The sequence below is a fragment of the Eriocheir sinensis genome, chromosome 13, assembly GCF_024679095.1.
Source record: "Eriocheir sinensis breed Jianghai 21 chromosome 13, ASM2467909v1, whole genome shotgun sequence".
NCBI lineage: Eukaryota > Metazoa > Arthropoda > Malacostraca > Decapoda > Varunidae > Eriocheir > Eriocheir sinensis.
Window position 1 is genome coordinate 2,882,551 of NC_066521.1, and position 24,794 is coordinate 2,907,344.

At 45.2% G+C, this 24,794-nt stretch overlaps 1 protein-coding gene and 1 long non-coding RNA gene across 2 annotated transcripts in view; both read left to right on the plus strand.

Moving 5' to 3' along the window:
- The window catches only part of LOC126997793 (glycine receptor subunit alpha-2-like), a 117,704-nt gene extending 110,355 nt beyond the window's left edge, over window positions 1-7,349 (plus strand). Inside the window, exons 7-8 of the mRNA XM_050859009.1 lie at window positions 809-967; window positions 7,015-7,349. Of these exons, the coding sequence (XP_050714966.1) occupies window positions 809-967; window positions 7,015-7,212 (357 nt within the window). The 3' untranslated portion in view covers window positions 7,213-7,349. The remainder of the gene's footprint in view (window positions 1-808; window positions 968-7,014) is intronic.
- A 13,663-nt stretch (window positions 7,350-21,012) lies between these two features.
- The window catches only part of LOC126998261 (uncharacterized), a 4,353-nt gene continuing 571 nt past the window's right edge, over window positions 21,013-24,794 (plus strand). Inside the window, exons 1-3 of the long non-coding RNA XR_007752768.1 lie at window positions 21,013-22,114; window positions 22,497-22,752; window positions 22,881-24,794. The exon at window positions 22,881-24,794 is cut by the window's right edge and continues 571 nt beyond it. This is a non-coding gene — a long non-coding RNA (uncharacterized LOC126998261). The remainder of the gene's footprint in view (window positions 22,115-22,496; window positions 22,753-22,880) is intronic.

The following is a 24,794-nucleotide window of genomic DNA, read 5'->3' on the forward strand; positions in this document are numbered from 1 at the left end:
TGCGCTTTTTTTTCTTTTTCTTCTTCGTTGTTTTCTGATTTTTTTTTCCTCTATTATTTCTTTTTCACTTTCTTTCTCTTTTTACTTTATTTTCTTTCCTTTTCTTTCTCGTGTTCACTTCGTCTTAAGTTTTATTCATCTCTCTCTCTCTCTCTCTCTCTCTCTCTCTCTCTCTCTCTCTCTCTCTCTCTCTCTCTCTCTCTCTCTCTCCCGTCTTTTGTTCTCTTTCTTTTCCTCGGTTCCTTATTTTCGTTCGTTCTTTATTTCTTTTTTTTTTATTCTTCTCTTTCATATCTTTTCGCGGTCTCCATCTTTTATTTCGTCTCTCGTTTCTCTCCATTTTCATCTCTCATTTCTTTTTTTTTTAACTCCATATTTCATCAACAAATTCCTTTATGATTTCCTTTTTTTTTTTTTGGCATTCTCCCTTTACGACTTCTCCTCCCCCTCCTCCTTCTCTTCTTCCTCATCCTTCTCCTCCTCTTCCTCTATCTTCTCCTCCTATATCTTCTCCTTCTTCTTCTTCTTCTTCTATTGGCTCCTCCTCCTCCTTCTTCTTCTTCTCCTCAAACTCCTACATCTAATTTCCTTCCTCATTTCCCTCTGCTCCTCCCCTTCCTTCCTTCTTTCCTCTTCCCTTTCATGCCTCGTAATTGCCTTTCCTCTTCCCTTCCTTTGTCTGTCTTCAATATACTAATCCACCTTTTCCGTTGCCTTCCTTATATTATTACCTCCCGCTTTTTATATCCATGTTCGACTCTATGTACACCCTAATGACCTTCCACCCCCTTTCCTCCTCGCGACGCAGGCTTTGGACATCTGGATGGGGGTGTGCACGGCCTTCATCTTCGCGGCGCTGCTGGAGTTCACGGTGGTCAACTACTACTGGCGGAAGAGAGTGAGCGTGCCGCACCACAACCCCTGCCGCACCAAGACCACCTCAGACAGCTGGATGGAACTCATGCCGGTACGCACACCCGCTCAGTAAAGTATCCCTCGCCTAAACTCATGCCGGTACGCACACCCGCTCAGTAAAGTATCCCTCGCCTAAACTCATGCCGGTACGCACACCCGCTCAGTAAAGTATCCCTCGCCTAAACTCATGCCGGTACGCACACCCACTCAGTAAAGTATCCCTCGCCTAAACTCATGCCGGTACGTCCAGCCGCTCAGTAAAGTATCCCTCGCCTAAACTCATGCCGGTACGCACACCCACTCAGTAAAGTATCCCTCGCCTAAACTCATGCCGGTACGCACACCCACTCAGTAAAGTATCCCTCGCCTAAACTCATGCCGGTACGCACACCCGCTCAGTAAAGTATCCTTCGCCTAAACTCATGCCGGTACGCACACCCGCTCAGTAAAGTATCCTTCGCCTAAACTCATGCCGGTACGTCCAGCCGCTCAGTAAGGTATCTCTCGCCTTAACACATGCCGGTACGCACACCCACTCAGTAAAGTATCCCTCGCCTAAACTCATGCCGGTACGTCCAGCCGCTCAGTAAAGTATCCCTCGCCTAAACTCATGCCGGTACGCACACCCACTCAGTAAAGTATCCCTCGCCTAAACTCATGCCGGTACGTCCAGCCGCTCAGTAAGGTATCTCTCGCCTTAACACATGCCCGCACGTCCAGCCGCTCAGTAAGGTATCTCTCGCCTTAACACATGCCCGCACGTCCAGCCGCTCAGTAAGGTATCTCTCGCCTTAACACATGCCCGCACGTCCAGCCGCTCAGTAAAGTATCCTTCGCCTAACACATGCCCGCACGTCCAGCCGCTCAGTAAGTATCCTCACCTAACACATGCCCGCACGTCCAGCCGCTCAGTAAGGTATCTCTCGCCTTAACACATGCCCGCACGTCCAGCCGCTCAGTAAGGTATCTCTCGCCTTAACACATGCCCGCACGTCCAGCCGCTCAGTAAGGTATCTCTCACCTTAACACATGCCCGCACGTCCAGCCGCTCAGTAAGGTATCTCTCGCCTTAACACATGCCGGTACATCGCAGGTACTGCCAAACGGCTTTTACAACGGCGTACTTCACTATAATAGCATGTGGCGCTGACGCGCTGTGCTCTCTCTGACACGATCTTGGCACTTTCTTATGAGTCCCTGCTGGAGCCCGTGTTGACAAGGCATTAAACCATTCTTCAATTATTATTATTATTATTATTATTATTATTATTATTATTATTATTATTATTATTATTATTATTATTATTATTATTATTATTATTATTATTATTATTATTATTATTATTATTATTATTATTATTATTATTATTATTATTATTATTATTATTATTATTATAGGCCAAGAATGTTAGCCTCGCTGGAGAGTTCGTGGAGCAATATACCCGTAAGGGTCCCAGAGGGGAAGCTTTGAAACGCACAGTTGGAAATGCCAAATCTTTGAGATTTGAAGCAAACCAAGTGAAACAAGACTGAAGAAAAGACGGAGGAAGTTTTGAATGTAAAGGTTGGTTATGATTGTTAAAGATCTTATACAACAGAGGAAGAGAGCCTACAATGCGGCGGTGTTCAAGATTGATATCTAGATTAGGCAACTAAAACTTGATCTGATTAAACGACCGGTCCAAGAGCTTCATTTGGGAGTCTGCAGCAGAGAGGAAAACAGGGGAGCAGTACTCAAACTGTGGCAATAAAAATGAGTAAAAGGATTTTAATACAACGCTGTCGTCAGAAAATATCTTTTTGCACTACCGAAGAAGACAAATTTTGACGAAGCAACAGACCGCAAGTGAGACTCAAATGTTAGTTTAGTCTAACGTCACCCCCAACTTGTAAACAATTCTTAATCACAGAATTGTTAAAAACATTATCAGGGTGGCTAGGAAGAAGAGACCTGAATCTGCTAATAATGAGATCCTGGGATTTCAAAGATTCAGTTTCATCCCCCACTGAGTACACCAAGAAATAATTATTGAGACATACTCTTCCAAAACATTGGCTGCTGATACTCTGTGTTGGGGTGAGGAGATGCTAGTATATAAAGTGATGTGTCATCAGCATATGCCAACATTTTGGAGGATATGCCACCCCACATATCACTAGTAAATAAAATATACAACAAAAGCCCGAAGACACTGCCTTGAGGAACACCAGACTTCGCCGAGGAAAAATCACTAAAAGAACCATCAACAATAACGGGTTGTTTCCTGTCAGTAAATAACTCAGAGATCACATCTAGGGCATGCCCTCCTTCACCAGAATTTTCCAGTTTAAACAGCAATGCCTTGTGTTTCACCGTATCAAAGGCGGAAATGAAATCAAAAGAAATAAGCCGAGATTCATGTCAACAATCGAGAGAAGATTGAAGGTCATGTGTCAACACCAAAAGAGGATCACAAGTTCCCAAGCCATTTTTAAAATCAGACTGGTTAGGTGCTTGAAGATTAAACTCACTGAAATATTTAGTGAGTCGTTTCCCTAACAAACGCTCAAGTACTTTTGACAGAATAGGAGTAATAGAGATGGGTCTGTATTCTTCTGGTAAAACTGAAGCACACACACACACACACACACACACACACACACACACACACACACACACACACACACACACACGCACATTTACATTTAAGGGTATTGACTCCGTAAAGAAAGTTGACACACTTCCTTGGGCGTCAACGGAACCTGTGCTCATTTTTTTTTCACTGCAGAGGAATCAGTTCAAGGGCAAATAAAAATGAAGACGAAATAGCCCATTAATCACTGCTCCTATAAATAGAAGTAAAGAGGAGTTGCCAAAAGAGAGGTCAATTTCGGGAGGAGAGGTGTCTTGATACTCCGCTCTTGAAGGTCACGTCGTCGGCAGAAGGAAATAAAAGACAAAGGAAGGCTGTTCCAGAGTTTACCAGAAAAATGGATTAAACAATGAAAATGCTGCAGCATGATTAACTCTTGCGTAAGGGATTTGGACAGTATAAGGATAAGCAGGAGTAGAAAGTCGAGTGAAGCGTGGCCGTTGGAAGGGGGGGGGGGGGGGAAGCATACAGTTAGCAAGTTCAGAAGAGCAATCAACATGAAACTATCAGTATTCCGCCGCCATGTTGCATCCCTTTCTATTTTCTATTGATATTTCCACAATGACTACTCTTCTGAACTTGCTAACTGCATGCCTCCACCCTCCCGCGGTCCCGCTGCACTCGACTTTTTACTGTTGCTCATCCCTATACTGTCTAAATCCCTTATGCAAGAGTTAACCAGCATTTTCTTTCATCTATTTTACTGGTAAACTCTGGAACAGCCTTCTTTTGTCTGTATTTCCTTCTGCCTATGACTTGACCTCTTTCAAGAGAGAAATCTCAAGACACCTCTCCTCCCGATATTGATCTCTCATTGGCCACTTGTTCTGTTTTCTGTTGAAGCAGCGCCTGGGTTTTATTTTATTTTATTTATTTATTTATTTATTTTTTTTTGAGCTGTCTCCCTTTGCTGAAAAAAAAGATAGAAAGAGATGCAATACTACGGCGGGATTTAAAAGGTGGAAGACTGCTAGCAAGAGGAGGGGAGTTAATGAGACGAAGAGCCTTAGGGCCGAGTCACACATACGCGATTCAGCGATACGGTTCATTGCGGATAGGTCGTAGGTCGTAGGACGTTGATAAGGTTTCAGGACCTGCTCGATCCGTTTTGAACGTAGTCGATCCGTACTGAACGTATTTGGCTGGAGTAGGTAGGAAGACACCTACCGAACGGGCGCAGGCCACTCCCGGTGAGATATATAAGGGAAGCGAGGAGGGTGCTGAAGCCCTCCAAAGACCCTTCCCATGCCCTCACTAACCGTTTCCCAATTGTCTCATCAACACCAGAGAGTAGTTCAGCATGCTCTCTAACGACAGATCATTTCTTTATCCACACCACACTACATTCACACAACATTCACACCTTTTCCCAAAAATCAAAATTCAAAATGGCAAACCATAACCGTGCCTCTGAGTCACCGCCTGGGGGGGGGACCACCAATTATCCCAGGGAGGACTCCCCTTCTGGCTGCCGACTTGAGAGGTGTCTTGACAACTCCTCGAACCTCTTTCTTATCAATTTCTGCATCATTCGCGGTCGTCGTTCTAATTTTCATTCTGTGGAACACCATCTCTCCTCCTCTAAACCTCATCTTCTCTTCCTCACCGAAACACAGGTTTCTGAGACTACTGACAGCAATCTCTACTCTATTCCCTCCTACTATCTCTATCCTAAATTTCACTCCAAAGTTGGATGTTGCGTCTACTTGCGCAACGACATCACTTGTTCTCGTGCCCACGACCTTGACTCTTCAGAATTTTCCACCATCTGGTTAAGACTTCATTGTCATTCTATTGCTAAATACATATGCGCTGTTTATCTCTCACCTAACTCTACTAACTATGTAAAATTCTTTGACTATTTGAACTCTAAAGTGAAGCATATCTTGACTCACTCTCCCTTCGCTGAAATCTCCATTTTAGGAAATTTCAATGTTCATCACCAGCTTTGGCTTTCATCCTCTTTCACTGACCAGCCTGGTGAACAAGCCTACAACTTTGCTCTCCTCAGCGATCTAGAACAGTTGGTTCAGCACTCTACACGTATTCCCGACCGTCTTGGAGACCGACCCAACATACTAGACCTCTTCCTTACCTTTAACCCTTCTGCTTACTCTGTCAAACTGTTCTTTCCGTTGGGCTCCTCCGGTCACAACCTTATTTCTGTATCCTGTCCTATCGCTCTTGTACATCCTCTGGACCCACCGAAGAGGCAATGCTTCTGGCATTTTGTTCAGCTCGGTGGGACGACCTGAGGATGTACTTTTCCGATTTCCCGTGGAATGATTACTGTTTCCAAGAGAGAGAACCCTCTGTGTGTGCCCAGCGCTTCACAGAGGTGATTGTCTCTGGAATGGAGGCATACATTCCACGTACTTTCTCTACTCCCCATGCTAAAAAGCCTTGGTTTAATCACGCTTGTTCTCGTGCTATCAAAGATAGAGAGGCTGCTCACAAAAGGTACCAGAGCCTTCGAACTCCCGCTAACCATGATCTATACATTTCCGCCCGGAATCGTGCCAAATCTATTCTCCGACTTAGCAAAAACTCCTTTATCCATAGCAAATGTCAACACCTAGCTTTCTCTAATTCTTCCAGAGACTTCTGGCATCTAGCCAAAAATATCTCCTCCAATTTCACTTCTTCCTCTTTCCCGCCTCTTCTTAACCCAAACGGCAGCACTGCCGTCTCATCTATCTCTAAGGCTGAACTCTTCACTCAAACTTTCTGTAACAACTCCACTCTGGACGATTCTGGGCATATTCCTCCCACTCATACCCCCTCTACCTCCTTCATGCCTGTTATTAAGATTCTTAAGAATGATGTTTTCTATGCCCTCTCTGGCCTAACTCTCTGAAGGCTTATGGACTTGATGGAGTGCCTCCTATTGTCCTTAAAAACTCTGCTTCCGTGCTGACACCCTGCCTGGTCAAACTCTTTCGCCTCTGGCTCTGCCTGTCAACATCTACCTTTCCTTCCTGCTGGAAGTACGCCTTCGTACAGCCTGTGCCTAAGAAGGGTGACCGTTCCAATCCCTCAAACTACCGCCCTATACCGTTACTTTCCTGTCTATCTAAAGCTTTTGAATCAATCCTTAGCCGGAGGATTCAAAAGCACCTTTCCTCTTCTAACCTTCTATCTGATCGCCAGTATGGGTTCTGCAAGAGGCGTTCAACTGGCGATCTTCTTGCTCTCTTAAGTGATTCTTGGTCATCCTCTCTTAGCCGTTTTGGTGAAACTTTCTCAGTTGCGCTAGACATATCGAAAGCCTTCGATAGAGTCTGGCACAAGTCTTTGCTTTCTAAACTGCCCTCTTTCGGATTCTATCCCTCTCTCTGTTCCTTTATCTCCAGTTTCCTTTCCGGCCGTTGTATATCTGCCATGGTAGACGGTCACTGTTCTTCTTCTAAACCTATAAAACAGTGGTGTGTGGCGTGTGTCAGTAATGCTTTCCTCTGCCCCCCAGAACGGACGCTTGGCCGATCAGACCTCCCAGGCCTCCCCGGCGGCTGAGGCACCGGAGTTCACCATCAGCCAGGCCGACGCTCGCTTCTACCGCCTGCTGGCCTGCCGCATAGATGAAGTGTCCCGCTACCTCTTCCCAGCGGCGTTCCTCATGTTCAACCTGGCCTACTGGTTTTACTACATGTCACACCGCCACTAGACGCAAGCGCCCCCAGGCAGGAGGGGCGTGCAGGCGTTGCCCGGCCGCCTCCCCGCGTGTTCCAGGCCGCGCTACTACATGAGTGTGGCTCCGGAGTGTAGGAAACACGACTCACACACCACATAGTACTAAAACAAGCGTAGAACAATGTCCATGTCGTCCTTCTCTTCACTGCTGGCTGTCACACACACACACACACACACACACACACACACTGCCACTCCGTGGCGCAACTAGTTAGAGCGCTCCGCTGCCAGGCTTCACAGCCTGACAGGGCGGCGGTTCGAGCCCGCTCAGGCCGGATTCTTTCCGTTGACTAGGAGTGGTTACTGTCCCCCCTTGAGCAAGGGGGATGGGGTGAGTTCCTGGCAGTACCCATAGATCGACGATAAAGAGCACATGTTCATGTCGGGAGGGTACCTGCTGGCGATTACGAGTCCAACACGTGATCAGGCCGTGGTGAATTACACAGCGTCACTCCACACAGCACGACGCGACTTCTCATCACTCCACAATTTCGTCTTTACCAAAGCCACTCCGTTCTTTCGTTGACGTTCCGTTCGCTCTCGTGATGCCATCGATCAGTAAGGGACCAGTCACACCACAGCTTCCGATGGGATCAGCCAGGATATGATCATCTCCTACCACAAAGTGTAATGATTGTGAACGGCTGATTTCTAATTAATCGCACGATTACCACGGACCAGTTAAAGACTGCCTGGGATGAGCTACCTCAGACTTCTCACGCGACCCTTGAAGACATACCGTGCAGTGTGACCACAACAAAATTTGGGGGCTGAAATCGGAAGCAATCGTCGTGATTGTGTTCGACCTGTCCAGGCCGGAGATGATCTTACATTCGTAAGCACTCGTGTGCCTCGGGCTCAAGACAGGTTCATCAGGCAATCATTCATACGTTGTTGAACCGTACGGAAGCTTACTGTATCGAGTAACGAGACAGTTTACATATATTCGTTTGCTGTGAGCATGTTAATGAGCTTCTTGTTGATTTATTGTATTTGATGACCTTCAAGTAATTAAGTTACCTCTCTTTGCTCTCCCAAGGCAGTGTTTGCGTGCTGCCGCAACAATTGACGCCGCCAATCATGAACATGAACCTGGCCATTTCAAAGAGGTACTCCTGTGCTATTTGAAATATCCAAAAAGTGGCTTGTTTTCCTTTTATTTTTGATTTTACAGCTGTGAAGCTGCTGCCCCACAGACATTGGAATGGATGACATGTATTACGAGCAAGTGACACAAAAAAAGGAAGTCTTTCTGCCCTTCACTGTCGTCAAGAAGAGTAACCGGACTTAAAATTAACGAACTGACTGACTGCAGGAAAGTGTGTGACAATCAGATGTTGTGCTTTCTGGGGGGGTTAGGGACGCTGTAGCCTCCCCCCCCAACCCCCACCCCAATGTTTTCTACATGGATCTCAAAATGCCGCTAAAAGTGCTGATTTGAAGAAAAAAAATTCCCCCACTCGCGCATGCTCGATTCGCTTCGCCACTCTCTCTAATGAACCAATGATGCCCTCTGCCCCCCCCCCCCCAAAAAAAAAAAATAGTCTGCCAAAATTACGAGCCTGCTCACCAAAGTTCATCGTTGCATTTTACATTATTCAGGACACACGCACAGAGGGGTCTCAGTCCTACCCAAAAATCGGTACTATGAGCTCTGTGCTCTTCCAGGAGAACGGCTGGCTGTCTCGAGGGAGACCCGCAGCAGACCAAGAGGTGAATTACACACACACACACACACACACACACACACACACACACACACACACACTGGTAGCTCAATCGGTTAGAGCGCCGCGCTGGAACCAACTTCTCTGGAACCATATATATATATATATATATATATATATATATATATATATATATATATATATATATATATATATATATATATATATATATATATATATATATATATATATATATATATATATATATATATATATATAAATATATATATATATATATATATATATATATATATATATATATATATATATATATATATATATATCCAGACCCCCGTAATACCTAAGGAAAGAGTGTAGAGATCAAAACGACTATGAAACGTGTGCGCGGCCGCGGGCGGCTTAAACCCCGTGGCTCACCACCGTAGCCCAGCACGCCGCCAGGGACAGCATCGGGCAGCGCGGAGCCTGTCACATAATTATAGGCTACACCTGTTCATCTAAAAAAAAAAAATAGATCAACAAATAAATAAATAAACAACAAATCTAACGAAACAATCTAACCTGACCTGACCTTATCAAACTATATCTAACTTAATCTAGTCTAATCCGCGCTCAACCATAAATTCACTATCAACCTATATGTAACCTATTTATATCTGGGGGATCAAGACTGACATGGTCATATTATCGTTACTATTCACTTGCACAACAAATGATGCCTCAAAACACTCCAAGAAACTTTTAAAAAATCAAATGGGAAAAAGTAAAACGCCAAAAATATGAAACGGCAATAGAGGAAGTAAAGTCTCTTGCGGAGGTGGGTCAGTGAATGGAGTGTCTGCTAACGGGCTGGTTTTAGAGTCCTGTACAGCAAGTTTGTAAGCTCCCCAAGCAGACACAAAATGCGACGAAAATTCTTTGCAGTTCCAGGGCCAAAACACAGTGTAAGGAGACAGTCTCCTTACTGTGGGCCATAGCCTACTCTTAAACCGATCGTCGCGCAAGCATACATATTTGACAAGGCTTTCGTAGGAGTTATGGGCATTTCCAGGAGTAGTTTTATGAGTTATATGAATTTAATGATGGTTTGACCTTTCTTCTGTACTATGAATCTAAAACACCACTCATAAGAACCCGAGTGATCTCCTTTATGGCCTTTGGAATAGTTGGTGTGAGGGTGGATCCCGACCCTTGTGTTTGCCGATGGTATAAAAAGAAGGAGGAAAGTTTAGGATACCACACATGAAATTTCTTTATTGGCATTTGGTATTGAGTAGAAATAACGGGTCATTGTGGAGGATATAGTTTGGTTCGGGCGCTTATAATCACTATGGGCCTCTCTCACAGCTCGCCATGATGGGTTAGTAAGCCTCCATACCAATACCAAAGACTTCGAAAATTCCTTCTAGTGCAGTGTTTTGCGTTCATATTTAAGTTGAAAATTTTGAGAAAACAATACGGAAACTCTCTTATATTCATCTGGTGTTGCATCGAAAACCTAACCATTGTGGGTTGTAGAAGATTAAATAGTTTGGTTCGGGTGGTCACAAAGTCACTGTGTTGGACTGTGGAATTGAATCTTTGCCTCAACAGAAAGTGGCGGCACTACTGTACTCACCGTGCTGTGCGGTGAATGAATGGTGTCAGGGCGTGCCTAGCGATTCCTTCACACGGCCGTTGGGTCTGGCGCACACTGAGACGTAGGGCAGGGCAGGGCAGGGCAGGTCACAGGGCAGGGCAGGGCAGGGCAGGTCACAGGGCAGGGCAGGGCAGGGCAGGTCACAGTTAAGGTTAGGGCAGCAGAGGGCAGGGCAGGGCGGGGCTGAACGGGCGGGCTTCACTCCTACACACAAGCAGCTACTCGCCATATTCTTTACGCTCTGCACAGTCCAGTGTTGTCGTCTGGATGTTAGCCTTTGCAACGGCTCCTTCACGGTGATTTGAGCTGTTCCGGCACGCGCACATTTTCGTTCACATTAAAAAAGATACACTGACTCAGATCGCTCATTGTATAATTTTGTTATACAGAATCAATGATTTCAGTAAATCATCGAGCCTCACAATTTTCTTCATTCACTATTTCACTGTAGCAAACACAGTCTTTGTTAACAAATAGCATAGATAGATAGATAGATAGATAGATAGATAGATAGATAGATAGATAAATAGATAGATAGATAGATAGATAGATAGATGGACAGATAGATAAATAGGCAGCCGAGAGAGAGAGAGAGAGAGAGAGAGAGAGAGAGAGAGAGAGAGAGAGAGAGAGATGCTAATTCCTCACCACCACCACCACCACCAACACCTCCCCCCCCGCCCCCCCCCCGTCACACACACACACACACACACACACACACACACACACTTCGCTACCCGTTTCCCATCCTCCTATTGCTAAATGCGTGTGTTTGTTCTTTGATGCAGTATATAGTGTGTGTGTGTGTGATTCAATGTCACCAACTTACGCACACAGTCGTGGAAAGGTGAAGCAAAAATACACAAACCGACAATGTGTTCATTCTCTCTCTCTCTCTCTCTCTCTCAACACACACACACACACACACACACACACACACACACACACACACACACTCACTCAAACACACACACACACACACACAAACACACACACACAGGTTCATTAACGCACCACTGTCACGCTTGAAAACACATCTTCATTACGTCAGATTCCATAAAGAGGAGGAGGAGGAGGAGGAGGAGGATGGATGAAATGGGAGCCTCTAACATACACACACACACACACGCAGGATGATAAGGTCGGGGGGTCATAACAATTATAATTATCCCCACTTATTACCTTCTCCTCAAGCCATTCAATAACAACAGCCTCGTTAGCATACCACAGGCGTCCCATTCATTGTCTCCGTCTCCTGCCCTTCCGCCGCGGGTCACTTTGAAGGTGCGCGAAGGCTCCTCCTATTTTGTTTTTCCTCTTTTTACAGCAATGAAGGCAGGCTAACAGGAAACCAAACAATGAGAAAGAAAGAAAAAGCATGTGTGAGATAGGGGAGGGGTTAGACTCAACTAGGGAGGCAGTTTGAAGGAAGGAAAAAGGCAGGAAGAAGGAAGGTAGACAGCTGGACCACCTGCCATCTGGTTAGGCTATGTCAGTCTGGTCATACTCTCAAATACTTCCGGCGGCCAAGCTCACACATTTGACAAGACTTTCGTGGGGCTTCAAGCTATTTCAGTGGGTAGTTTTATGAACCTGGTGGTAGTCTGATCTTTTTCCTGTACCATGAACCTAAAATAACACTCATTAGACTCCGATTGATCTAGCCTTTATGTTCTTTGGATATAGTTGGTGTGAGAGGCGGAAGCGTCTGAGAATACCCAAAGTATTGTATGCTATAGAGGGGTTGCACTAACGTCACACCGATTCGCTTTTGTTTTAGGAAAAACAACTGTCAGCCATTTTGGAAGGCAAGAGCGATCAGCTAAGCCCCTGCCCCCTGATGATGGCTGGCCCGTGCCTCCCGTCTTCATAACAGAATCTAAGTGAATATGCAACAAATCTGGACAGTGAGGCTAGGCTTCGTTATATAACTATCAATTAGGCTCCCAAATGATGATGGACATACAGTATATACATTTATTGTCAAACTTCAAGATATTTGATGATAAGAACAATGAATATACGACTAATTTAAACCCGGGCATCCCCGGGCAGTGTTTAGTAAGAACTTAAGAACGTAAGGGGTTCGCAAAAAGCCCACTGACTATACTTGGCAGCCCCTGTCTACCTACCGCGAGTGGCAGTGTAGCACCTATCAGTAACAGTAATAGATGGGCCACTAACACACACACCCACACAGTAATAGATGGACACTAACACACACAGTAATAGATGGACACTAACACCCACACCCACACAGTAATAGGTGGACTCTAACACCCACACCCACACAGTAATAGATGGACACTAACACACACACCCACACAGTAATAGGTGGACTCTAACACCCACACCCACACAGTAATAGATGGACACTAACACACACACCCACACAGTAATAGATGGACACTAACACCCACACCCACACAGTAATAGATGGACACTAACTCCCACACCCACACAGTAATAGATGGACACTAACACACACACCCACACAGTAATAGATGGACACTAACACACACACCCACACAGTAATAGATGGACACTAACACCCACACCCACACAGTAATAGATGGACACTAACACCCACACCCACACAGTAATAGATGGACACTAACACACACACCCACACAGTAATAGATGGACACTAACACCCACACCCACACAGTAATAGATGGACACTAACACACCCACCCACACAGTAATAGATGGACAGTAACACCCACACCCACACAGTAATAGATGGACAGTAACACCCACACCCACACAGTAATAGATGGACACTAACACCCGCACCCACACAGTAATAGATGAACGCTAACACCCACACCCACACAGTAATAGATGGACAGTAACACCCACACCCACACAGTAATAGATGAACACTAACACCCACACCCACACAGTAATAGATGGACACTAACACACCCACCCACACAGTAATAGATGGACACTAACACACACACACACACAGTAATAGATGGACACTAACACCCACACCCACACAGTAATAGATGGATACTAACACACCCACCCACACAGTAATAGATGGACACTAACACACCCACCCACACAGTAATAGATGGACACTAACACCCACCCACACAGTAATAGATGGGCACTAACACCCACACCCACACAGTAATAGATGGACACTAACACACCCACCCACACAGTAATAGATGGACACTAACACACCCACCCACACAGTAATAAATGGACACTAACACCCACACCCACACAGTAATAGATGGACACTAACACACCCACCCACACAGTAATAGATGGACACTAACACACACACCCACACAGTAATAGATGGACACTAACACACCCACCCACACAGTAATAGATGGACACTAACACCCACACCCACACAGTAATAGATGGACACTAACACCCACACCCACACAGTAATAGATGAACACTAACACCCACACCCACACAGTAATAGATGGACACTAACACCCACACCCACACAGTAATAGATGGACACTAACACCCACACCCACACAGTAATAGATGAACACTAACACCCACACCCACACAGTAATAGATGGGCCACTAACACACCCACCCACACAGTAATAGATGGACACTAACACCCACACCCACACAGTAATAGATGGACGCTTACACACCCACCCACACAGTAACAGATGGACACTAACACCCACACCCACACAGTAACAGATGGACAATAACACCCACACCCGCACAGTAATAGATAGACACTAACACCCACACCCACACAGTAATAGATGGACACTAACACCCACACCCACACAGTAATAGCTGGACACTAACACACCCACCCACACAGTAATAGATGGACACTAACACACACACCCACACAGAAATAGATAGACACTAACACACACACCCACACATTAATAGATGGACACTAACACACACACCCACACAGTAATAGATGGACACTAACACCCACACCCACACAGTAATAGATGGACACTAACACACACACCCACACAGTAATAGATGGACACTAACACCCACACACAGTAATAGATTGACACTAACACACACACCCACACAGTAATAGATGGACACTAACACCCACACCCACACAGTAATAGATGGACACTGACACACACACACACACACACAGTAATAGATGGACACTAACACACACACCCACACAGTAATAGATGGACACTGACACCCACACCCACACAGTAATAGATGGACACTAACACACACACCCACACAGTAATAGATGGACACTAACACCCACACCCACACAGTAATAGATGGGCCACTAACACACACACCCACACAGTAATAGATGGACACTAACACACACACCCACACAGTAATAGATGGACACTAACACACCCACACACACACAGTAATAGATGGACACTAACACACACACCCACACAGTAATAGATGGACACTAACACACCCACCCACACACAGTAATAGATGGACACTAACACCCACACCCACACAGTAATAGATGGGCCACTAACACACCCACCCACACACAGTAATAGATGGACACTAACACCCACACCCACACAGTAATAGATGGGCCACTAACACACCCACCCACACACAGTAATAGATGGACACTAACACACCCACCCACACAGTAATAGATGGAGACTAACACCCACACCCACACAGTAATAGATGGACACTAACACCCACACCCACACAGTAATAGATGGACACTAACACCCACACCCACACAGTAATAGATGGACACTAACACACCCACCCACACAGTAATAGATGGACACTAACACCCACACCCACACAGTAATAGATGGACACTAACACCCACACCCACACAGTAATAGATAGACACTAACACCCACACAGTAATAGATGGACACTAACACCCACACCCACACAGTAATAGATGGACACTAACACCCACACCCACACAGTAATAGGTGGACACTAACACCCACACCCACACAGTAATAGATGGACACTAACACCCACACCCACACAGTAATAGATGAACACTAACACACACACCCACACAGTAATAGATGGACACTAACACCCACACCCACACAGTAATAGATGGACACTAACACACACACACACAGAAATAGATGGACACTAACACACACCCACACAGTAATAGATGGACACTAACACCCACACACACAGTAACAGATGGGCCACTAACACACACCCACACAGTAATAGATGGACACTAACACCCACACCCACACAGTAATAGATGGACACTAACACACACACCCACACAGTAATAGATGGACACTAACACTCACACCCACACAGTAATAGATGGACACTAACACACCCACCCACACATTAATAGATGGACACTAACACCCACACCCACACAGTAATAGATGGGCCACTAACACACCCACCCACACAGTAATAGATGGACACTAACACCCACACCCACACAGTAATAGATGAACACTAACAACCACACCTACACAGTAATAGATGGACACTAACACCCACACCCACACATCAATAGATGGACACTAACACCCACACCCACACAGTAACAGATGGACACTAACACCCACACCCACACAGTAATAGATGGACACTAACACCCACACCCACACAGTAACAGATGGACACTAACACACCCACCCACACAGTAATAGATGGACACTAACACACACACCCACACAGTAATAGATGGACACTAACACACACACACACACACAGTAACAGATGGACACTAACACCCACACCCACACAGTAACAGATGGATACTAACACACCCACACCCACACAGTAACAGATGGACACTAACACACACTCCAACACAGTAATAGATGGACACTAACACCCACACCCACACAGTAACAGATGGACACTAACACCCACACCCACACAGTAATAGATGGACACTAACACACACACACACACAGTAATAGATGGACACTAACACACACACCCACACAGTAATAGATGGACACTAACACCCACACCCACACAGTAATAGATGGACACTAACACCCACACCCACACAGTAATAGATGGACACTAACACACACTCCAACACAGTAATAGATGGACACTAACACCCACACCCACACAGTAATAGATGGACACTAACACCCACACCCACACAGTAATAGATGGACACTAACACCCACACCCACACAGTAATAGATGGACACTAACACACACCCACACAGTAATAGATGGCCACTAACACCCACACCCACACAGTAATAGATGGACACTAACACCCACACCCACACAGTAATAGATGGACACTAACACCCACACCCACACAGTAATAGATGGACACTAACACCCACACCCACACAGTAATAGATGGACACTAACACCCACACCCACACAGTAATAGATGAACACTAACACCCACACCCACACAGTAATAGATGGACACTAACACTCACACCCACATAGTAATAGATGGACACTAACACACCCACCCACACAGTAATAGATGGACACTAACACACACACCCACACAGTAATAGATGGACACTAACACACCCACCCACACAGTAATAGATGGACAGTAACACCCACACCCACACAGTAATAGATGGACAGTAACACCCACACCCACACAGTAATAGATGGACACTAACACCCGCACCCACACAGTAATAGATGAACGCTAACACCCACACCCACACAGTAATAGATGGACAGTAACACCCACACCCACACAGTAATAGATGAACACTAACACCCACACCCACACAGTAATAGATGGACACTAACACCCACACCCACACAGTAATAGATGGACACTAACACACACACACACACAGTAATAGATGGACACTAACACCCACACCCACACAGTAATAGATGGACACTAACACACCCACCCACCCAGTAATAGATGGACACTAACACACCCACCCACACAGTAATAGATGGACACTAACACCCACCCACACAGTAATAGATGGGCACTAACACCCACACCCACACAGTAATAGATGGACACTAACACACCCACCCACACAGTAATAGATGGACACTAACACACCCACCCACACAGTAATAGATGGACACTAACACCCACACCCACACAGTAATAGATGGACACTAACACACCCACCCACACAGTAATAGATGGACACTAACACCCACCCACACAGTAATAGATGGACACTAACACACACAGTAATAGATGGACACTAACACCCACACCCACACAGTAATAGATGGACACTAACACCCACACCCACACAGTAATAGATGAACACTAACACCCACACCCACACAGTAATAGATGGACACTAACACCCACACCCACACAGTAATAGATGGACACTAACACCCACACCCACACAGTAATAGATGAACACTAACACCCACACCCACACAGTAATAGATGGGCCACTAACACACCCACCCACACAGTAATAGATGGACACTAACACCCACACCCACACAGTAATAGATGGACACTTACCCACCCACCCACACAGTAACAGATGGACACTAACACCCACACCCACACAGTAACAGATGGACAATAACACCCACACCCGCACAGTAATAGATGGACACTAACACCCACACCCACACAGTAATAGATGGACACTAACACCCACACCCACACAGTAATAGCTGGACACTAACACACCCACCCACACAGTAATAGATGAACACTAACACACCCACCCACACAGTAATAGATGGACACTAGCACACACACCCACACAGTAATAGATGGACACTAACACCCACACCCACACAGTAAAAGATGGACACTAACACCCACACAGTAATAGATGGCCACTAACACCCACACAGTAATAGATGGACACTAACACCCACACAGTAATAGATGGACACTAACTCCCACACCCACACAGTAATAGATGGACACTAACACCCACACCCACACAGTAATAGATGGACACTAACACCCACACCCACACAGTAATAGATGGACACTAACACCCACACCCACACAGTAATAGATGAACACTAACACCCACACCCACACAGTAATAGATGGACACTAACACACACACCCACACAGTAATAGATGGACACTAACACACACACCAACACAGTAATAAATGGACACTAACACCCACACCCACACAGTAATAGATGGACACTAACACCCACACCCACACAGTAATAGATGGACATCAACACCCACACCCACACAGTAGTAGATGGACACCAACACCCACAACCACACAGTAATAGATGGACAGTAACACCCACACCCACACAGTAATAGATGGACACTAACACCCACACCCACACAGTAATAGATGGGCCACTAACACACACACACACACACAGTAATAGATGGGCCACTAACACACACACTCACACAGTAATAGATGGGCCACTAACACCCACACCCACACAGTAACAGATGGACACTAACACCCACACCCACACAGTAATAGATGGGCCACTAACACACACACTCACACTGTAATAGATGGGCCACTAACACCCACACCCACACAGTAACAGATGGACACTAACACCCACACTCACACAGCAATAGATGGACACTAACATCCACACTCACACAGTAATAGATAGACACTAACACCCACACTCACACAGTAATAGATGGACACTAACACACCCACACCCATACAGTAATAGATACATTAACACCCACACCCACACAGTAATAGATGGACACTAACACACCCACACCCACACAGTAATAGATACACTAACACCCACACCCACACAGTAATAGATGGACACTAACACACCCACACCCACACAGTAATAGATACACTAACACCCACACACACACACAGTAATAGATGGACACTAACACACCCACACCCACACAGTAATAGATGGGCCACTAACACCCACACCCACACAGTAATAGATGGACACTAACACCCACACCCACACAGTAATAGATTGACACCAACACCCACACCCACACAGTAATAGATGGACACTAACACACCCACACCCACACAGTAATAGATGGACACTAACACACACACTCACACAGTAATAGATGGACACTAACACACCCACCCACACAGTAATAGATGGACACTAACACACACACTCACACAGTAATAGATGGACACTAACACACCCACCCACACAGTAACAGATGGACACTAACACCCACACCCACACAGTAATAGATGGACACTAACACCCACACCCACACAGTAATAGATGGACACAAACACCCACACCCACACAGTAATAGATGGACACTAACACACCCACCCACACAGTAATACATGGACACTAACACACACACACACACACACACACACAGTAATAGATGGACACTAACACACCCACCCACACAGTAATAGATGGACATTAACATACACACCCACACAGTAATAGATGGACACTAACACCCACACCCACACAGTACTAGATGGACACTAACACACACACACACACACACAGTAATAGATGGACACTAACACACACACACACACAGTAATAGATGGACACTAACACACACACACACACACACACAGTAATAGATGGACAGTAACACACCCACCCACACAGTAATAGATGGACACTAACACACCCACCCACACAGTAACAGATGGACACTAACACACACACCCACACAGTAATAGATGGACACTAACACACACACCCACACAGTAATAGATGGACACTAACACACACACCCACACAGTAATAGATGGACACTAACACACACACCCACACAGTAACAGATGGACACTAACACACCCACCCACACAGTAATAGATGGACACTAACACACACACCCACACAGTAATAGATGGACACTAACACCCACACCCACACAGTAATAGATGGGCCACTAACACAAACACCAACACAGTAACATGGCGGGGAAAAGCTGAGGAGCTCTCTTGCGGTAAATATGTGCCTCCCAAAATGGCGGGCCTTTGCGGGGCAGCTGAGAAGTGATCAGCTGATCGCTGCTGATGACGTCACGTACAACCCCTCTATTCTCAAACACTTCTGGCGCCCAAGCTCACACATTTGACAAGGCTTCCGTGGGGTTTCTGGTTATTAAATTGGGTAGTTTTATGACCCTGGTGGAAGTTTAACCTTTTTCCTGTATCATGAACCTAAAATAACACTCATTAGACCCCGATTGATCCAGCCTTTATGATCTTTGGATATAGTTGACGTGAGAGGCGGAAGCGTCTGAGAATACCTGACCCCCGTGGCCCATATCCTCAAACGTTTCGGGGACTTCCGCATCTACATTTTTAAAGCTTTTGTAGAGTTTCTGGGTATTGGTTGTTTTATGAGCCTAGAGTGAAACCAAATTGTCGAGTCCGTTTTGGCGTTGGCTCCCGCGGGTCCATTTCTCCCCTCTGCTCTGCCACACAGTCCCAACACCTATTGTTTCCTCTCAAATGTTACCTATAGCTGACATATGAGAGGAAGAGATAGGCGTTGGGACTGTGTGGCAGAGCAGAGGGGAGGAAAGGACCCGCGGGAACCTACGCCAGACCGGCCTCGACATATTTGGAAGACTAAAGTGATGGTTTGACAAGGAAACTGCACCACAACCGCGAAAAACACTCATGCGAGCTAATCTCCTTTATGACCTTTGGAAATGTTTGTTGTGAGAGCCGAAAGCGTTTGAGAATACGTGCTATATAATTATGAGGAAGTGGTGACCTGAAAAATAGCCCTGAGGTTAAGTTAGGCTAATGGGAATGAGGGGAAAGGAGGAAAGGGAGGAAGTAGGTGAAAGTGGGCAAAGAAAAGGAAGAAGGTAGTTTGCGGGCTTTTTATGGTTAAGAAAGTAGTATGGTTAAGAGAGTATGGTTAACCCCTTGAGTGCGGTTTCCTACAAGAAGACATCAAGCTACAGGAATGGAACAAAAAGTGGCTGCTACAATTCAATGAAGAAAAACGTAAAGTTCTGCACCTTGGGGAGGAGATATCCAGTATACCAATACCACATGGGAAACACTCCATTATCCACCACAGAGACAGAGAAAGACCTCGAAGCATATGTTACCAGGCTACCAGTGAAAACCAAATCCGTGCCAATCGCAGCGGACGGGTTAAGTATGGTTAAGAAAGTAGTTTGCGGGCTGTTTATGGTTATGTGCCCGTAATAATCTTAGACGTATCGGCGCCTCAGTTCACCTATTTAAAAAGTCTCTCGTAGAAGCTGCTGGGATTTCCGTGGACTCTTTTGTGATCCTAGTGTTAGTTTTACACGACCTCTGCGCCCTCAACTGGAAAATCACCCTTGAAAACCAGGTTAATCTTCTCTGTGGCAAAATAGTCGTAATGGGATCATCATACGTTTAAAAATTTGAACCTTGAAGAACTCTTGCCTCGGCGCGGTGACAAAGGCATCAAGGACAGTACACAGAGGCATGACCGTGAATTTTACATGCCCATTTCCTCAAGCATTTGGGGGCTAATACACCCACGTTCCATAAGGCTTTAGTAGAAGTTTTGGTGGATATTTCCGTGGGTAGTTTTATAAGCCTAGTATTACTTTGGCAAGATTTCTGCACCATGAACATATCCTCAAGCATTTCGGAGCTAACACACCCACGTCCCATAAGGCTTTAGTAGAGGTTTTGTTGGGTATTTCCATGGGTAGATTTATAATGATAGTGTTAGTTTGACAAGGTTTCTGCACCATGAACATTTCCTCCAGCATTTCGGAGCTAACACACCCACGTCCCATAAGGCTTCAGTAGAGGTTTTGGTGGGTATTTCCATGTGTAGATTTATAATGATAGTGTTAGTTTGACAAGGTTTCTGCACCATGAACATATCCTCAAGCATTTCGGAGCTAACACACCCACGTCCCATAAAGCTTTAGTAGAGGTTTTGGTGGGTATTTCCATGTGTAGATTTATAATGATAGTGTTAGTTTGACAAGGTTTCTGCACCATGAACATATCCTCAAGCATTTCCAGACTAACACCCACGTCCCATAAAGCTTTAGTAGAGGTTTTGGTGGGTATTTCCATGGGTAGATTTATAATGATAGTGTTAGTTTGACAAGGTTTCTGCACCATGAACATATCCTCAAGCATTTCGGAGCTAACACACCCACGTCCCATAAAGCTTTAGTAGAGGTTTTGGTGGGTATTTCCATGGGTAGATTTATAATGATAGTGTTAGTTTGACAAGGTTTCTGCACCATGAACATATCCTCAAGCATTTCGGAGCTAACACACCCACGTCCCATAAAGCTTTAGTAGAGGTTTTGGTGGGTATTTCCATGGGTAGATTTATAATGACAGTGTTAGTTTGGCAAGATTTCTGCACCATGAACATATCCTCAAGCATTTCGGAGCTAACACACCCACGTCCCATAAAGCTTCAGTAGAGGTTTTGGTGGGTATTTCCGTGGGTAGTTTTATAAGCCTGGTGTTAGTTTGATAAGGTTTCTGCACCATGAACATGATAAAACATTCTTGAAAACTCATATCCTCAAAAAATTCGGGGCCTATCACACTCACGTTTCGTAAGGCTTTAGTGGAGGTTTTGGTGGGCATTTCCATGGGTAGTTTTATAAGCCTAGTATTAGTTTGATAAGGTTTCTGCACCATGAACACGAAAAAACATTCTTGAAAACCCATATCCTCAAGTATTTCGGGGCCAATCACACCCACGTCCCATACGGCTTCAGTAGAGGTATTGGTGGGCATTTCCATGGGTAGTTTTATAAGCCTAGTGTTAGTTTGATAAGGTTTCTGCACCATGAACACAAAAAAACATTCATGAAAACCCATATCCTCAATCATTTCGGGCTATCACACCCACGTCCCATACGGCTTCAGTAGAGGTTTTGGTGGGCATTTCCATGGGTAGTTTTATTAGCCTAGTATTAGTTTGACAAGGTTTTTGCACCACGAACACGAAAAACATTCTTGAAAACTCATATCTTCAATCATTTCGGGCTAACACACCCACGTCTCATAAGGCTTCACTAGAGCTTTTGGCAGGTATTTCCATGGATAGTTTTATAAGCCTAGTGTTAGTTTGACAGGATTTCTGTATCATGAACAGTTGAACACGAAAAAACATTATTGAAAACCCACATCCCAAGCATTTCGGGGCTTACACACCCACGTCTCATAAGGTTTTAGTAGAGCCTTTGATGGATAGTTTTATACATAAGCCTTGTATTACTGTGACAAGCTTTCTGCACCATGAACATGAAAATCACTTAAGAGAACGTGACTAATCTTCTTTGGAAATATTTGTTCTGTGAGCCGAAAGCGTCTGAAAACATACATATCCTAGTCCTACAAACGGTCACACGCGTCAATGAGATACTGATACAGACATGCTGGGAGAGAGCCTTGAGTGTTGTACCTTCTAAATATAACGCCTAATTGTCTGTGTAAATTCATCAGCTCCTACGCATTGTTGGCAATCACATGAGGGAGAAAAAACGTAAAATGGAATACTGAATGAAGTACAAAAACGAACCACGTACTGTGATAATGAAAAATGTTTATCAGCCTCCATTTTTGTCAGTCGATCACTTTCACATCTAATCTCAGTTTTCCATGAGCTGTTTTGTCTTCCTGGAACGAGTGCTGGCTGATAGGGCGCATCCAAATTGACGGAGACACTGAGCGAATTCTTAAATATTTTGCCGCCCGACCACACACATTTGACAAGGCTTTCGTGCGAGTTGTGGGCATTCCCAGAGGTGGCGTATGACCCTGGAGATAGTCTGACGATTCTCCTGTACAATAAACGTGAAAGGAACGCTCATTAGAACCCGACTCATCTCCTTTTCGGCCTTTGGAATTTATTGATGTGAGAGGCGGAAGCGTCTGAGAATATCGACCTAGATTCCCCCCCAGCAGGTCAGTCAATCACGTGAATCGTTACAAAGTTGACGTGGCGTTCGTCCATCACGTTGGCATAAGGTCAGGTTATCGTGGACAGGAGAGAGCCACACACACACACACACACACACACACACACACACACACACACACACACACACACACACACACACACACACACACACACACACAGACGGCAAAAAATCAAAAACGTGTAGAACTTCAGCTGTAAATACACATACGTAAGAAACAACTCTATATACACACACACCACATTTATTATTGCTGTAACTCAATTCTGCAGTGTAGAGTATTTCCATACATACTACCCACAAATTTTAGAGTTCAAAGCCGCTTGTGTATACTCCATTCATGTTAACCTTGACTATAAGCCCCTCCCACCCCAGTCAAGCATCCACCAATAAGATTCAGCCATTCC